At 55.4% G+C, this 16,416-nt stretch overlaps 2 protein-coding genes across 2 annotated transcripts; one reads left to right on the forward strand and one right to left on the reverse strand.

The window, feature by feature from the left end:
• Positions 1 to 7,306: 7,306 nt before the first annotated feature.
• On the reverse strand, positions 7,307 to 10,498 carry BJ171DRAFT_228754 (chaperonin Cpn60/TCP-1 family). The gene is made up of 10 exons (XM_053106534.1): positions 10,304 to 10,498; positions 10,034 to 10,119; positions 9,346 to 9,683; positions 9,029 to 9,210; positions 8,797 to 8,923; positions 8,548 to 8,723; positions 8,095 to 8,411; positions 7,801 to 7,973; positions 7,581 to 7,709; positions 7,307 to 7,464 (listed from the first exon to the last, which is right to left on the reverse strand). The coding sequence occupies exons 1-10, from the start codon at positions 10,371 to 10,373 to the stop codon at positions 7,410 to 7,412; spliced, it is 1,653 nt and encodes a 550-aa protein (XP_052962822.1). The 5' UTR covers positions 10,374 to 10,498; the 3' UTR covers positions 7,307 to 7,409.
• Positions 10,499 to 10,747: 249 nt separating this feature from the next.
• On the forward strand, positions 10,748 to 13,283 carry BJ171DRAFT_521333 (mitochondrial carrier domain-containing protein). The gene is made up of 5 exons (XM_053112471.1): positions 10,748 to 11,189; positions 11,418 to 11,507; positions 11,798 to 12,065; positions 12,216 to 12,420; positions 12,566 to 13,283. The coding sequence occupies exons 1-5, from the start codon at positions 10,896 to 10,898 to the stop codon at positions 13,149 to 13,151; spliced, it is 1,443 nt and encodes a 480-aa protein (XP_052962823.1). The 5' UTR covers positions 10,748 to 10,895; the 3' UTR covers positions 13,152 to 13,283.
• The last annotated feature ends 3,133 nt before the right edge of the window (positions 13,284 to 16,416 follow it).

The following is a 16,416-nucleotide window of genomic DNA, read 5'->3' on the forward strand; positions in this document are numbered from 1 at the left end:
ACGCGTCAGGCTGCTGGACATATACGGCCGCCACCTCGCCCTGCTCTGCTGGAGATCATCTGGAAAAATATAGTGGCCTTGGCTACACCGTAGCGGGCCTCAAGGAGGGTGCAAAACTGGCGGAAGTCTTGAAGCGCAGGGTCCTCAGTGCGGACGAGGCTTGCGAACCAGTCGGCGGGCGGGCCGGAGAGGAGCGAACCGACGAGGCCAACTCTGTGGCTGGCAGTTGGATAGCGGGCATCGTTCAGGGTTAGGACGATGTTGACCTTCGTGAGGAAGGTCCTGAGTTGACGGCGGTCCCCGGTAAACGGGTCGGGGAGACGGATGACGGGATCAGCCATAGCGAGGACGGGGTGAGGAAGAGAAGTCAAATGTAACGGACGGGGCGAGGGTGGACCGAGGCGAGGGCAAATAGGCAGGGCGAACAGGCAGGGCAAACGGGGACGGGGCCGAAAGGCGAAACTGGGAGCTGGACAGGAATATATTGCAGGACGGGAGAGTACAGATGACTTCTCTCGCTGGGCTCTCGGAGGGCCGGAGAGGCAGCCCTTATATACTGAGGCCCAGCAAGAGACGATCGCGCGTGGCTTGGAACCAGCCAACGCACGCCCGATGTAACGTCCACTACTGGGACGTTGGGGCAAGACGGGGAGGGAGGGGGTACAAGACAAGACAGGACGGGGCAGAACAGGGCGGTGCTAGGCTACTCTAGCGGACGGGTGAGCTCGGGGAGCACTTACGTTTATTCACGATAAAACCGAACTCCAGACAAACGGGGGGAACGGGGGCAACCCGCAGGTATACCCTGCGGTGGCCTGCCTGCGGTGCGTGAAAACGCAAAGCGCAGCACAGGTCACGACCCACTGCGCCGCGCAGTACGCGCAGTACGCGCAGCACAGCGTCGGAGATACCATCTCCTACACTCCCACACTTAAGAAGGCTTCCTGCGAGGAGCCCTGCGTGTGCTCTTTATTTGGGGCTCCTCGAGGTGTTTACCGTATTTACTCAGCTCCTCGGGTGCATGGGACAAGTCCTCCAGTGTTTGCCATGTGTTGCCCGAGTGTGGGTAACCAACCCACTTGACATAAAACCGAAGTGACCCATCAGCCACTTTCTTGTGCCTCACGATCCTTTCGACTTCATATTCTTGAGTATAGTATTGTCCGAGGTCGTCTTCCAGTGGTGCGTCGTCCGGGACACCTTCGTCGGCGTCGGGGAACTGTGCTGGACTGCGGGTCGTGTGGCGACGCAGCTTGGACACATGGAAGACAGGATGGAGCTTGCTTCCAGGTGGCAAGTCCAACAGGTAGTTGAGGGGACTGGGTCGGGCCGCTATCTTGAACGGTCCTCGGTACTTGGGCAACAACTTCTTTGACTGGGCTTCGGGGACCTTGATGTTGTCGGCGTCCAGGTAGACAAGGTCTCCAACTTCAAAGGAGACATCCTGGTGTCGGCGGTCGTAGTACTTCGCCATCACTTGTTGCGCATCCGTGAGCGCGTCGGCGATCATCTTGTGTCGGACTTGATGATCTTTGACAAAGGCACTTGGTTTGGGAGGCAATCCAGCCGTGGACTCGGTCAGTGTCAAGGAGGTGGGAACATCAGGCTGGAATCCGTAGAGCGCCTCAAAGGGGCTCAAGCCAGTTGTGCTCGACTTGGCGGTGTTGTATGCAAACTCTGCATGACTCAGCTGTATGTCCCAGTCGTCTTGGCTGGTCGAGGCGTATGTCCTCAGGTATTGCTCGAGGGTGCGGATCGTCCGCTCGGACTGTCCATCCGTTTGTTGGTGGTGCGAGGTTGACATGTTCAGCTTGGTGCCGAGATGGTCGAACAGACTTGTCCAAAACAAGGAGGTGAATCGGGGGTCTCGATCACTGACGATGGACTTTGGGAGGCCGTGGTGCTTGAACACATGCTTGAAGAACAGCAGTGCAAGGTCAGGCGCGGAGCATGTCGTCTGGCACGGCACAAAGTGTGCCATCTTGCTGAACCTGTCGACAAAGACAGCGATTGCATCGTGGTCCAACTTGGTCGTCGGTAGATGCGTGATGAGATCCATGGACATGCTGGTCCAGGGGCGGTCGGGAACAGGCAGGGGTTGCAGCAATCCTTGCTCTCGGGTCGTGCGTGACTTGACCATCTTGCAGGTATGGCAGGACTCGATGTACTTCTCGACGGTGCGCTTCATTCCAGGCCAGTATGCGACTTTGGCCAGTCGGTCGTATGTCTTCTCGACTCCAAAGTGTCCAGCGAGGGGCGAGTCGTGGACCTCTTGGAGCAACTTGGTCTTCAACGACGGAATGTCCGGCACACAGACACGGCTGTCCTTCTTCAGGAGGAGCAGGCCATCACGCACTGTGTACTCGGATGATTCGTCGTCCTTGGGGAGCTTAGACACCTTTCGGAACAGTTCTCCGAACTGTTTGTCGTTGGCGATGTTGTCTCGGACAACATCCAGCATCGTGTTGTCGACACTGACAGTCGACTCGTACAGTGACGCCAATTGGTAGTCGGGGCGTCGGGACAGTGCGTCAGGCACCACATTGAGTTTGCCTTTCTGGTATACAACCTCGTAGTTGTACTCGGCGAGGAACTCCATCCATCGCGCTTGGCGTCGGCTCAGGTTCTTCTTGGTGTCGAGGTAACGCAGTGACTGGTGGTCCGTCACAATCTTGAAGGGCTTGGCGGTACCGTGGAGGTACACTCGGAACTTCTGCAGCGCGTAGATGATCGCAAGCTGCTCCTTCTCGTGCACGGGATAGTTGATCTCGTGTTGGGACAGTTTGCGCGACTCGAAGGCAACGGGCCTTCCCTCCTGCATCAAAACAGCTCCCACCGCAAAGTCGGAGGCGTCGGTGTGCACGGAGACATCCGTGTTCGGGTCGAACACAGCGAGGACAGGAGCGTTCGTCAAGGCGTGCTTGAGGGTCTCGAACGCTTGGCGTTGTGGGTGGTCCCACACGAAGGGGCACTCTTTGCGGAGTAGGTCTGTGAGTGGACCGGCAGTGCGCGCCAGATCGGGGATGAATCGGCGGTAGTAGTTGACGAGACCGAGAAACGACTGCACGTCAGAGACGCATGCGAGCGGCGGCCACTCGACCACAGACTTGACCTTGGCGGGGTCGACTTCGATTCCTCTTCCTGAGACAACGTGTCCCAGGAACGGGACTTGATTCTTGAAGAACTCACACTTGGACAGTTTGGCATACAACTTGTGCTCGCGTAGCTTGGCCAGCACGCGGGCGACATGACCTTCATGGGTCGCTTCATCCTTGCTGTACACAAGGATATCATCCAGGTACACGATGACAGAGTTGTCGAGCTCTTGGCGGAACACATCGTTCATCAGCTGCATGAACGTGGCAGGTGCGTTCGTCAATCCGAACGGCAGCACTAGGAACTCGTACAGTCCGTAGCGAGTCCTGAAGGCGGTCTTGTGGACATCATCCTCGTGGATGCGGATCTGATGGTAGCCTGAGCGGAGGTCTATCTTGCTAAAGACCTTTGCTCCACTCAGACGATCCATCAACTCGTCGATCCTGGGCAACGGGTAGGTGTTCTTGATGGTCTGTTTGTTTAGTGCGCGATAGTCGACGCACATCCTGAGATCACCTTCTTTCTTCTTGACAAAGAGCACTGGTGCACCATACGGTGACTGGCTCGGGCGGATGAACCCATGGGCGAGGAGGTCATCCAACTGGCGCTTGAGTTCGTCCATCTCCGTCAGCGACAGTTGGTACGTCGGTCTTGACGGAGGCGACGAGCCTGGTTCGATGTCGATGCGATGATCGACGGTGCGTTGGGGTGGCAGGCATTGTGGCAACTGGTCGGGGAATACGTCCTTGTACTCGTCGAGCAGCTTGGTCACCACAGGCGGGGGACCGGGACCGGCTTGGTCGGTGTCGTCGACCTCACGCACGACACAGAGGAACGACGTGTCCTTCTTGATCAGCCTCTTGAATTGCATGGCTGAGAGGAGAGGTGGCATGTTGGGTGAGGCCATGCCCTGCAGGACAATGTCAGGGCCAACACGGACAGTGCGGCCTTTCCAGTCGACGACTGGAGTCGGCTCGGCACGAGCAAGCCAGCTCATGCCGAGGATGGCATCGAACTTGGTGTCGATCACTTGGAACAACAGGACAGGATGGTACTTGGGATGGAGGGCCACTCGCAGGACCACTTGGTGTGTGCACTGCTGCACACGATCGTCTGCAAGCGCCACACTCATCGGCGACTTCTTCTTGGTTGCATGTATGTTGAGCTCCTGGAGCAAGCGTCTGCTGACAAAGTTGCAGCTTGCTCCAGAGTCCACCATCATTCGGACGGTGTGACCTTGGACGGTGGCAGGGAGGTACAGCAGGGACTCTTCATGGTCCTCCTGCACAGCCTCCTGCACCATGACTTGACTTGGGGGAACGGGCGACACTTGGTCTTGGTTGGCTTCATCACGGCCACTCGGACATTTTGGATAGGGTTCGGCCATTGCGGGGGCCTGCGGCGTCAGCACGCCATTGCACACGACGTCCACGGCTTGCGGACACATGTCGGAAGCATCCGACACACACGACTTGACAGGGGTGAGGGCACAGGCGGTCCTGTCCCTCAAGGGTTCTTGATTTTCTTTTTTGTTTTGGTTTTCAATTTTGGTTTTCTCTTCACGTTCGTGGAGAGGCAGGCGGCTTGCGCCACCATGCACCTCTCGCACGACGCACAACACTTGGTTTGTTTCTCCTTCGGGGGAGGGGGCGAGGTGAACTTCCTCTGGAGACGCGTGGACTGCATTGAGCAATCCACGGCGTTGGTCTCCTACTAGGGCTCCAGAGCCACCTAGTAGGGTCGGCCGTTTCCCGACTTCATGGGGCACTCCTTGGCCTGGTGTCCCGGTCGGTGACAGAAGAAGCAGGAACCATGGCGGAGGTCCTCCTGCTTCTGTCTGTCCTTGGGGGAGACAGTGGCAGCTTGCTGGAACCGGGAGCGGGGAGGGCCACGAGCCTCCATGGCGTTGACGTCAACGTCCATGGGCTCAGGCATGGGTCTTGCGGGCGGGGCCGGGCGAGGCGGACGGGCTGGGACGTGATGAGACCGATGGCCGCCTGCCAGCTGCGGGTAGAACTGGCGGCCATGGTACTGGACGTTGTCGAGGTTCTCGGCAACGTCCATCATCACGTCCAGGGACTTGCGGGCATCAGGGTTGCTGGCGATGTACTCTCTGATCTTGGGCTTGAGGCCCTTCTGGAAGAGGTACATCGCATCAGCAGAGCCCAGCTCCTCAATCTGGGAGGAGAGGTCTTCAAACTCCTCGATGTAGCGGGTCACAGAACCACGCTGCACGAGAGAGTATAGCTTGTCACGGGCAATGAGTTCAGCATTGGGGCTGCCGAAGCGGCGACGGAGGCGGTCCTTGAAGTCGTCAAACACACCTTCGCTCTGCTCGTCGAACCCTTGGCGGCGGTACCAACGGTACGCCTGGTCCTTTAAGCAGAGCTTGGCGGCGACGATGTGGTGGGTGGGGGCGACTTGGGCAGCATCGAGGTAGTCCTCGAGTTGCTGCAGCCAGTCCTCCACCGAGGAGGAGCGGCTCTTCCCAGTAAACACTGGGGCACGGAAGGTCTTGAGGAAGGCTTCCGGAAGTGGGCGGGGGTTGCTCATGGCAGGGGCAGGCTCCAGGGACAGAGAGGAGAGTCGGTCGGCAAGAGAGGCGGGATCCAGCTTGAGGATCTAGAAAGAGGACAAACAGGACGAAAACAAGACGAGGATTTCCGATGCTACCATGTAACGTCCACTACTGGGACGTTGGGGCAAGACGGGGAGGGAGGGGGTACAAGACAAGACAGGACGGGGCAGAACAGGGCGGTGCTAGGCTACTCTAGCGGACGGGTGAGCTCGGGGAGCACTTACGTTTATTCACGATAAAACCGAACTCCAGACAAACGGGGGGAACGGGGGCAACCCGCAGGTATACCCTGCGGTGGCCTGCCTGCGGTGCGTGAAAACGCAAAGCGCAGCACAGGTCACGACCCACTGCGCCGCGCAGTACGCGCAGTACGCGCAGCACAGCGTCGGAGATACCATCTCCTACACCCGATGTGGCGACCACGCCGGGTCGTCACAAGGGTCATTACTAGCAAAGTTTGATGAAGATTTAGTCAAAACTGACTGAGTCGTCATGTTTCATGTCTTAAAGTACAAATATTGGACCACTTTTCGAAACCACTGTAACTCTACCTACCAACATTCATGCCCCAAGTGGATTATTCTCTTTCTCCAGTGCAAAGCGTACCTTTACCTCGGCAATACAACTTCGAAGGAATTAGCATTTCTATCTCTTGATACGCTCAATCACTTCTCTTTCCCGCATTCTCCCTTGGCCAATATTATTCATGTACTACCGTCACTACCCACAACGCCCCGGCTGAACTTTCTAGGTGACCTTTGACAACGAGCTCAACACCTCGCAGGTGTGCAGCGCTTGCCACGAACACCTTCGACCCAATGATCAGGATGCACTCGGAGTTGCATATTCCCACTTTGTCAGGAGCCGTATCTCGATTGTGGAGACTGTAGAGTGTCTCGAGGTCTTCACTCGGAGGTGTATTGTTAAATTGCTAATGGCTCTGTTGGACCCAAGCCATCTCATATTACACTTACCTATGCTCTTTGATCTACTCACTCGTTTCTCACTGAACACAGCGCAAAGTCCCACATTCTCGATACTATGACCATCTTCATTTCCACTATTTTGTTCTTCCCCGCCTGCTCGTTCACCTCGCGTCTCAGGCATTGTTTGTAACTCTTCCGTGTGTTGATAAATGCCAAAATGGGCTCCTCGTTATCCCGATCATCGAGATGACTTCGATCCTGTATTTTCCTATTCACTGCAATGTACTCCTGGTAGTGACGACAAGTCTTGGCCGCACAATTCCTCCATCCATATTTTATCGTCGCTTCTTGGTATCTTGTTGGGAGGCTAGCTTGATCCGCGGCCTATATCTCCCAAATAATATCGTTCCATGCCTGGAACCATCCTCAAACGTCTCACCACCGAATGTAATGAATCATCAACACATGAGGAATCTTGTGAAGGTTCCATATCATTGGCTCTCGCCCCAGAACCACCTCGATTACACTTATGATGCACACTCCGATTCACGCCACTCCCACAAATTTGTTCGCCATGTACTCGAGACTGGGTTGGGAGCTTGAATTTATATGAGTCCTGTGAGCTCAAGCACGCACCCGAGCCCCCACACATCGGCAATCATGGTGTTATTCGGGTGATTTAACTCCTCAGATGATGAATCATCTGACAAACATTCATCCTCCCTGAAAGCTCTGTAAACCCACGGCGAGTCGCCTCCGCATATCGCCACTTCCATATGATGGAATCCCTTGGTTACATCCTCGTGACCTTAATGGCCATGAGGATCTTCCTCCTTCTGTGGGGGGTCGAGCTTGATCATGTCGCTATAAGGAGAGGGATATTCGTTTGTTTAGTTCCAAAGTCGGCGGCCTCACCGATCACCTTGATCTCACTCTCGCCTTCCTCCGTCGCCACCACTCTCTTTCATTGATGAACGTACTCAATACGCAGGAGAGCGATTGCTGCTTCGGTGGCAGCCTTGAGTGACTTGATTTTGGAGATGGCAGGTTCCAAAACACCGGCTTTCATATTGTCACGAACAGTGCCGTTGATCAACTCAAGGCCAGACCTGAGTCGAGTACACCACAAGGACAAGAAGCATCGTTCCTTAATAAGCCTTGAAAGAGAACTCTGCACCGTCAGGATTGTATCATACTTACCATCGAAGATTGCGCTTTGCTTCGTCGGCGCCAGTGGCCTGGGAAGCGTTATGATAGGCCCGGAGACGGGCGATCAAATCGGTGGAATCTTTGGCGGCATTTACGGCAAGGGTTTTCGGAATCACGAGAAGGGCGTGGGCGAACTCTGCAATGGCGAGCTGTTCGCGCGAGCTCTGATGTCAAAGAAGCATTCATTAGGAGCCGTGACGGAGGCCATTTTGGTCCTAGATGCTTGGCACTGGATTCAATATGCTGTGGAGCTCTCGGTGTTTGCAATTGATCCAATCATCTCACCAGGGAGGTCGCAAAGTTTTCGAGGTAGATGGACAAGGCGGCTTCGACAGCTCCTCCACCTGGGACAACCGCGTTGCTTTCCAACGTTCGCTTGATAGCGCAAAGGCTGTCGTGGACAGAGCGCTCGACTTCATCCAGCATATAGTCATTCGCTCCTCGGAGAATGATCGATGCGGCACTATGAACCTTGGTGCCCTTGATGAGAATGCATTCGTCATCGGAGATCCGCTCCTGCACAACTTCATCAGCGTATCCGAGGTATCCGGTTTCGAATGTTTCTTCGCCCTCCAGATTGGCAAGGGTAGAAATAAGCGTGGCTAATTCGCAGCAATGCGAAGAGACAGAAAAGCGGCCCACAGTAGATGAGCGCGGGCCGGGAGGCAGCCGATTCTCCAATTCCGCAGTTTCCGTCGTTGTGGTTGCGGCAAATTCACCTTTCGCCCACATTCATACCTCCGGAAGCCTTGGCGATCCTCTTGAGGTCGTCCTTTTTCACGCGACGCACGGCCATAGCTCCGGCTTCGACAAAGAGCTTGAGGCAAAGATCGTCAATGCCCTTGGTGGTCAAAATGACGTTGGCTCCGGAGGCAAGGATCTTCTTGATCCGCTCGGTCGTAATTTCGATTTCCCTTGATAGGAAAAGAAGCGTATCAGGCAACAAGCCACTGTAGAACCTGCCGAGCTTTGTACACGCCGGCATACCTGCGACGAATGTCCTCAAGCTTGTCAGGGTCATCAATTACAATATTGACACCGAGGTGCATTCTGGCCTTTTGGAGGTTAATATCGAGGCAGGCGATTTTTGCATCGATGACACGCGTTTTCATGGCTGCGCCAGGGATAACGGTGGTGGATTTTAGCTCGTGCTCAGTACCCGTCTTGCTCTGTATCAACTCCTTGGACCCAACACCAGCACCACTTGATTTCAGCGAACCTTGAGAAGCAACAGTGCAGTTCAAAGCGTAGCCCTTCACGAAAATGCTCTCGCGGGTTGATTTGCCATGGGCCTTCAGAATGTTGACGGCTTTGATTGGATACTTGACTTCTCCCTTTGGACTGGTGGTCTTCACAGCCAACATAGCGTCAACAACCATGCGGGAGAAGAATTCATCGTCACTAGTTTCATGGATTTTGTCAGCTGCTGGGCAGAGGCACTCATTTCCAAATCCAATACCTGCCCGCTTGTCCCCAGCTTGGGCGCACTGACTGGGCTGTACTGCTTAGGCTGAGCACATGGAGACGATAGCACACCTGCCAATGATCTTGGAAGACATGGACGTTTTGGCAATGTTGATCAGGCAGTCCTTGCCAAGAGCGTCGACTTTGACAGCCATTTGATCGGTAATAAACTTGATAGCCTCTTTTTGAGCCAAGCGATAGCCCGATATGATTGTGGTCGGATGGATCCTGTTGCGGGTCAGCTCCGAGGCACGTTTCAAAAGCTCGGCGGCGATGATGACCACAGATGTAGTGCCATCGCCGACCTCTTTATCCTGCTGCTGGGCAAGTTCCACAAGGACCTTCCCGGCAGGGTGTTCGACCTCAAGCAGCCTCAAGATGGTTGCTCCATCATTGGAAATCGTGACGTCCTGCCAGAGTTGGGGCGATCGTCCAGCGTTAGTGATCTATCGACATTCTGAAATCGGATGTACTCAACGCGTCTGACCAGCGACCGCTCTCTGTCCGAAGCAGTGGATACTTTGTGACAGATAATCCAATCGCCCCAGATCAGCTCACTCGAGCACACGGCGGCTCTGGCTCGTCAAAAGATGTTGGTAACTCCCTCTGCCTATGATCGATCCCGCCCACAATTCGACCCAGATCAGCCTCCTCCTGGCCCTGAGAGCCACAAGGTGGCGATCTTGCCTGTGGAATCCATCAGAGCGAGATAGCGTTGCCCTTGGGTTATGAGCGCACAAGTTAAAGAACACAAATTTACCCCAATGTCATCGACGAGCATCTTGTCCAAGCCGACAGGGCCGAGGGAGCTCTTGACAATGTTGGCGATCGCGACAGCAGCCAAAACTAGAGGTGGAAAAAAAAATCGTTTGTCACGGCCTCTATGGAAAAGTAGCGATCCACGAACAAGCCCCAATCCAAATCGTTCAGCTATCTCAGCAGGCTGCCTGAGATCTGCTCCAGGGAAGCCAGACCCTGAGGGCACTTTGCGATCCACCAGCCGGAGACAGGGAATGCAGGCGTCACATACCATTCTGCGATCGGACTTCTGAGCCTGAGGTTCTGTTTCCACCGATAGCAAGCGCTTTCTCTACAGCCATCTTGACGAGATCTCGGAGGTGCCAGGGAGACGGGGGTGATTGGGACAGCCGATGCGATCGCTGGTGTGGAGGAGACGGGGCACCTGGGTCCCTGGGCTGGGGAAACTGGCGGGGCTGGGTTGCAGCCAGGGCGAGGACCAGCGAGGACCAGCGAGAGCCTGCGAGAGTCTGCGAGGACGAGCGAGACGATTGTCCACGTGTCCCCCGCAAATGGAAACCCCGAAAATGAATTCTTCATTCGCTGCGCTTCATGCAGCAGCCAGCCTGTGGCCTGCCACCGGTCGAGTGGCGGGCTGGCTCGATCCGGTCTCCGCCCATGAGCCGTTTTTTTTCGCGACTGTTGTCGGCCCTTGGTTTCCGACTGCTTCTTCTTACCACTGCCGCCGGCTCTTCATCTCCCGTATCCAAGTCTTGCCAGCGATCGTCTCGTTCGCGCCTGCCTCTGGCCCTTTGTTTCCTACTCCAGCTCAAAAACACCCACCACAGCCGGCCATTTTCTTGGACAAACCCGTGGACCCAGTCATGGATCAATCTAGCCCCCAGGAGCCATACTCCTTCAGCTCCTTCCAGCCCAAGACCAACCTTCCCTACCCAACCGTGCCCCCGCAGTTGACCCAATTTCGGACTGGTAGCAGCCTCCCATTCCAGCCGCTCTCTGAAGTGGAGTCGGACCCGATCACTAACAAAAGCGGGTTCTGGGCGGAAGGCGATGCCCAAGAGAGCGCAATGTCCTCCAGGGAAATCCTAGTTTATGCTGGACTCAAGTTTCTTGCATCGGCCCTTGTCTGCCCCTTCGAGGCCGTCAATATTCTCAGGGTAAGTTGTGACCGGTCGGCTTGGTAGACCGAGTGACTCATATCTCCACGAGCCTGGGCATCGTCATAACATTCTATAAAGTCGTGCCCCCCCCCCACAAGCGCATTGTATCATCAAGCGCCGTACCGATGCCTGTCGTTGGTCGCTCTCCTCCCCAGGGGCGACCGTTTCTACCCGCCTTCCCCAGCTAATTCCTGCGTCACCGTCTTTTCATCACGCCTCGAGCAGCAAATTCAATATAGCCCCTCGGACTTCCATCAGGCCCAGCTCTCGATGTCGGATGAACCCGGAGCCACCCACACCAACCACCCACCGGATGTATGGTCTGCGTCCTGGAGATGCCACATTTGCTCCGCCTGTTGGTCGCTTGTGCCGAAACACCTTGAGCGATTTTGTGTCTCCGTGGCCCCTTCCTTTCAGCACTGCCCTCGACAACCGGGATCGACTGATCGACTGATCGACTGATCGACTGATCGACTGATCGACTGATCGACTGATCGACTGATCGACTGATCGACTGATCGACTGATCGACTGATCGACTGATCGACTGATCGACTGATCGACTGATCGACTTATTCCCCTCGACTCCCACTCGACTCTATGTAGCTGGAACAGGATTTTGAAGATTCAGATACCGCAGCTGGCGACCAGTCGGATCCATACCACCTCGCTTCCACCCAGCCCCAGAAGCATGACAATCGGCAATACCGGGGCCCAAAATCGTCTGTAGACTCGGCAGGGTATCTAATTCAAACATCGTTCGATAGAAACGACCCAACCCGTCCTGCGTTCAAACTTCCGATACTGGAAGGATCCGCCTTTTCTTCTATTGCCCAGATTGTGCGCCAGGAATCGCTCGCTTCCCTATGGAAAGGTCTGCCTCAGCTAGATCCGACATGTCGTTGCCATGAGAAAGCACTTGCGCAAATCAATCTCGTAGATGGATGTGACCCCTAGTTCTCCCCCCCCCACTTTGTCTCTCAAGCCCGGTTTGCTCATCGAATGTTCATAACCGGTCCTGTAGGTCAATTTTCCCATTGGTGCTTTGATATGAGCCACATGTTCATGCAACCCTCTGTGGAAACAATGCTCAACGACACCTTTGAAATCGCGGATGCATCCATTCCCCTTGTTCATCTGCAGCACCCTGGACCGAATCTCACCACCATTGTGGCGAGCTATGCCCTGACTGGATTCATTCTCTCCCCGCTAGATCTCGTGCGGACACGGTACGAGCCCTATTTTGCTACAAATGGAGTAAATCCGCTTGATGTATCTTATCCATAACCTTGCAGTTCATGGATTTAGCCGATAGTTGCCTAACATGACGCTGATTTTGCGACCGTTGGCTGATCGTCGTCCCGGATTTCCTAGCTTGATTGCCCAGACTGCTCACCGCCACCATCGAAAATATAAGGGTACACTCCACGCGCTGTCGACTGTCCTCGAGGAAGAAGGTCTCACCACGCTCTATTTCGGAACTCACTGCCTTCCCACCTTGATCCACTTCACTGTCCAACCATTCTTTAAGAACGCCACGCAGCTGATCATCCAGCGATGGCTGAGGTTGTCTTCGGATGAGTCGCCCCTCACCGTCCTTGTGGCTGAAGTTGGTCTGATCGGGCTCGAAATATTCATCTCCATGCCGATCGAGACAGTCAAGCGTCGACTCCAGTGCCAGGTATCGACGCCGTTTCCCAAAGAGCCCAAATACGAAACCATGATTCAGCAGAGCAAGATACCCTACACGAGCTTTTGGGACTGCTTCTGGCGAATTATCAAGGAAGAAGGTGGGGTCAGAGTCAAGGGCCGTCATGGTAAAGTGTCACGCCGCAGAGGCTGGCTGAGTACCTGGGGGCTCAAGGGTCTGTACAAAGGCTGGAAGCAGCGCCTCGCCGCCAGAATTCTGCTATTGCTGCTCAACACTCTCACCAATGCTCTTGAAGATTCGGAACCATGATCGATCGCCGCGCGTCATCAGTCGGAATCTTCGAACCTACCTTCCGCCGCCCATCATCGATTCGAGATGCAGCACAGCTTATTAGGACTACCTACCATATCTTGACCATTGAATACATGTCCACTGCGACTGATCCTTGACTCCTGGCGACAGACCTCGCTGTCAGGCTTGATAAGGCCTCGTGGGCAAGGCAAGCCATCGTAATTTAGCTCTGGATCATTCCATGACTGAAGATGAGCCATAGTTCAGAGCAGGTCTCATCAATGGGTATCTGATTGAGTCGTTCTTCAGCAGTTGCTATGCCAGTCGCCGTCGACAGGCTTCTGTTGGACCAAGTGGCTGTCAGTCACGCGTGACACTGATCCCATAGATCAATCTTCATGGCCAAGGATCGATCTACGCATCATGACCAGCAATGATTACAGCGTATCCACCAAAAAACGGGACACCCAGGGTTTTGACCATTGATCAATATTTTGTTACCCAATACCATCGCGCGCTGGCCATGACCATTCGCCACACAACCACTCTCCAGAGGAAAGTTTCACTCTCACTCTGCCACACTGCCCTACAGCGAGCAGGTCTCTCACACAAGAGTGCAACACACCTCTACAAGTCCAAGCGACTGGATGAGCGAGTGGCACAGTTCAGGGACCAGGTCCGCTCCATCGACCCACGACGATTCGTTTTTGTCGATGAGACAGGGATCAGGAAATCCATTTTCCCTCTCTACGGATACTCACCGAAGGGTGCTCCGCTTCGCCAGCGCAATCACATGAAACACAAGTCCGTCTCGGCTGCATTTGCCATCAACCACTCTGGTGTGCTGCATCGCATGTACATCCCCACATCATTCAAGACACACTCGATGGTCGAGTTCTTTGAGCGAGCGAGCTTCCCAGACGACTCTGTGATTGTGATGGACAATGTCAGCATGCACAAGACACGGGCTGTCCTGGACTGCATCGAGCGCCGAGGATGGTCAGTGATCTTCACCCCACCTGCCTCGCCCGACTTCAATCCCATCGAGAACTTCTTTGGGGTTGAGTCCCCACCGATTTGGGGTTGAGTTCCTCCAATTTGGGGTTGTCCCTCCAATCAAGCCGCCATTTTCACGCCCAAATCCCTGGCTTGAACCTCTCGGCGATTTTTGAACAGGGTCGCTTCCAACCAGCCCGCAAAGACGGGTTCCTGCTCTCGGGTATAAATGTCCCACCTTCGTCCTGCTGCTTTCTTCCCTCACCTCGCCTTGATCGGATCATCGCGCTATTGTACGATAAAAAAAAGTCTCTGCTCTGACCAGTACCACTGGCAGGCACCCAGCATCCTCTGCCCCCATGCCTCCGAAGCGTAAGGGTACCGGTAATGGCCAGCCTCGGCCACCCAGGCCCAAGAAAGCCAAGTCACAGTCGGAGCCTGTCTCTGGTTCGTATTCTGATCCCACGCATGCTTGGTCGTCTGTTGCTCCGTCGCTCACCACCACTGCTTCTGCAGATCCAATGGATGTCGATCCCACCGAGCCTGGTCCCTCATCTGGTCCTGTCAAGCGATGTCCCAAGTGCGACGGTACCGACCACGAGCGAAGCAACACCAACAGGTGTCCCGAATATCACCCCCTCAAGAGTTCTGTCGTCCCACTCGTGGATGGAAGGTCATCTGCCCCTCAGTTCAGCTGCTTCAAGCAGACGATGGATGGCTGTTGTCTCAATCCCGCTCTCCGCGACAAGATCCAGGCCACCGTCGAGGCCATGACCCAGATCCAGTTCGAGGCATCCAGGCTGCTCAACCTGCACATCCTCCGGTGCATCGAGCAGGATCTTCCCGTCCCCGTCATCTCCAAGTCCACCCCTGCTTTCATCCGCCAATGCTTCAAGATCGTCCAGGACGGTGCGCTCTCCCCGACCAGGGACACCAAGAAATACAACGAGCATCTGGTCGCTTCCTTTCGCGACTATCAGACCACTCGGCACGCAGACCTGCCTCCGGCCCCTCGTCTGCCTGATGGTGCTCACAGTCAGCTTCTCACACTGGCTGTCAATGCCTATGCCACCAACTGCACCACGCACCTCGATCTGGCCTACTGGCGACTCCTTCGCCGCTTCTGCGCTGCCGTCTTCCCAGCCAACAAGCACAAGCACGAAGCCATCGAGGCTTGTCTCGAGCTCTTCGAGAAACCAGGGCAGACTCCACCCAAGGCCGATCTCGAGTTCCTCTATCCAGACTTTGGCCACGTCCTGGACGAGTTTCGGTACAGCAACGACCAGGACCGCTTCCGGGCCCTACATCGCCTCTCACACCATGTGGGAATCCTCGCCCGGGACAAGATGGTCGACAATGTCCACAAGTGGATCGACTGTGACATGCCCGCCCTCCGAGTCACCGAGCTGCAGCGCCAGGCCAAGCTGGACGAGCTCACTGCCAGAGGCATTCCCTCCGACGACAAGAGGTTCACCAACGCCAAGTCTGAGCTCGGCACCACCAAGGCCAAGATCAACAAGCTGGCATCCAGACTCAAGTGGGCCCTCAAGCAGCTCGCTCTGGACACTCCTCCGGCCGTGTGCACGATGGTCCCTCTGTGCACTGCGAAGGCCAAGTATGTCAAGATTGACACGGCCACTCTTTGGCAACTCCTGGGTCCAAAGAAGCGCCTTGACCTCACCAGGGACAAGCTCAAGGAAGAAGGTGATGACGGTGTCAACAACCAGGATCGTCTCTGGCGCAGTTGCTTCAAGCTGCGTAGTTCCCCCTTCCGTGACCGGGATATCAATCACAAGCTGTTCAACTACGAGATCAGCACCGATGGCATTGGATGCACCATCGGTCTCGTCAAGTTTGTGCGTCGAACCGATCGCACCGAGACCATCGAGCCTCCTCCGACTGCCGAGCAGCGCATCCAGGCCATCGGCAACCCAGACCCCAACCGCACCACTTGGATTGGAATTGACCCAGGCGTCGGCTCCATCTTCACGGCGGTCATCCAAGCACCGGGCCACCAAGACGAGGTGGTCTCATTCTCGAATGGTCACTATCAGCACATGTGTGGCCACAGGTCCGATACTAAGTGGCACAATACCAAGAAGAAGCAGCTCAGCATCGAGACCTGGATGTCGACCACCCCCTCGCCCAAGGTGTCGTCCTCGGAGGCTTTCAAGGTCCATCTCACCCATGTCCTGCGACCGGAGCTGCGAGTGCAGCTCGACTTCCACCTTGGCAAGAAGGCCCGTCACCATCGCTTCACGGGCCACAAGAGGCGCCAAGTGGCCGT

This window comes from Polychytrium aggregatum, assembly GCF_025602895.1.
Source record: "Polychytrium aggregatum strain JEL109 chromosome Unknown BJ171scaffold_47, whole genome shotgun sequence".
Taxonomy (NCBI): Eukaryota; Fungi; Chytridiomycota; class Chytridiomycetes; order Polychytriales; genus Polychytrium; species Polychytrium aggregatum.

Excerpts from the sequence above, each read along its gene's own strand:
- BJ171DRAFT_228754 (XM_053106534.1), bottom strand. The coding sequence starts at position 10,373 with ATGGCTGTAGAGAAAGCGCTTGCTATCGGTGGAAACAGAACCTCAGGC. Across the intron at positions 9,211-9,345 it reads TCTTCCAAGATCATTGGCAG|TGACGATGAATTCTTCTCCC; the intron begins GTGTGCTATCGT and ends CCATGAAACTAG. Across the intron at positions 8,412-8,547 it reads GATCGCCAAGGCTTCCGGAG|CCACGCTTATTTCTACCCTT; the intron begins GTATGAATGTGG and ends GCTGCGAATTAG.
- BJ171DRAFT_521333 (XM_053112471.1), top strand. The coding sequence starts at position 10,896 with ATGGATCAATCTAGCCCCCAGGAGCCATACTCCTTCAGCTCCTTCCAG. Across the intron at positions 12,066-12,215 it reads GCTCGCTTCCCTATGGAAAG|GTCAATTTTCCCATTGGTGC; the intron begins GTCTGCCTCAGC and ends CCGGTCCTGTAG. Across the intron at positions 12,421-12,565 it reads CTAGATCTCGTGCGGACACG|CTTGATTGCCCAGACTGCTC; the intron begins GTACGAGCCCTA and ends CGGATTTCCTAG.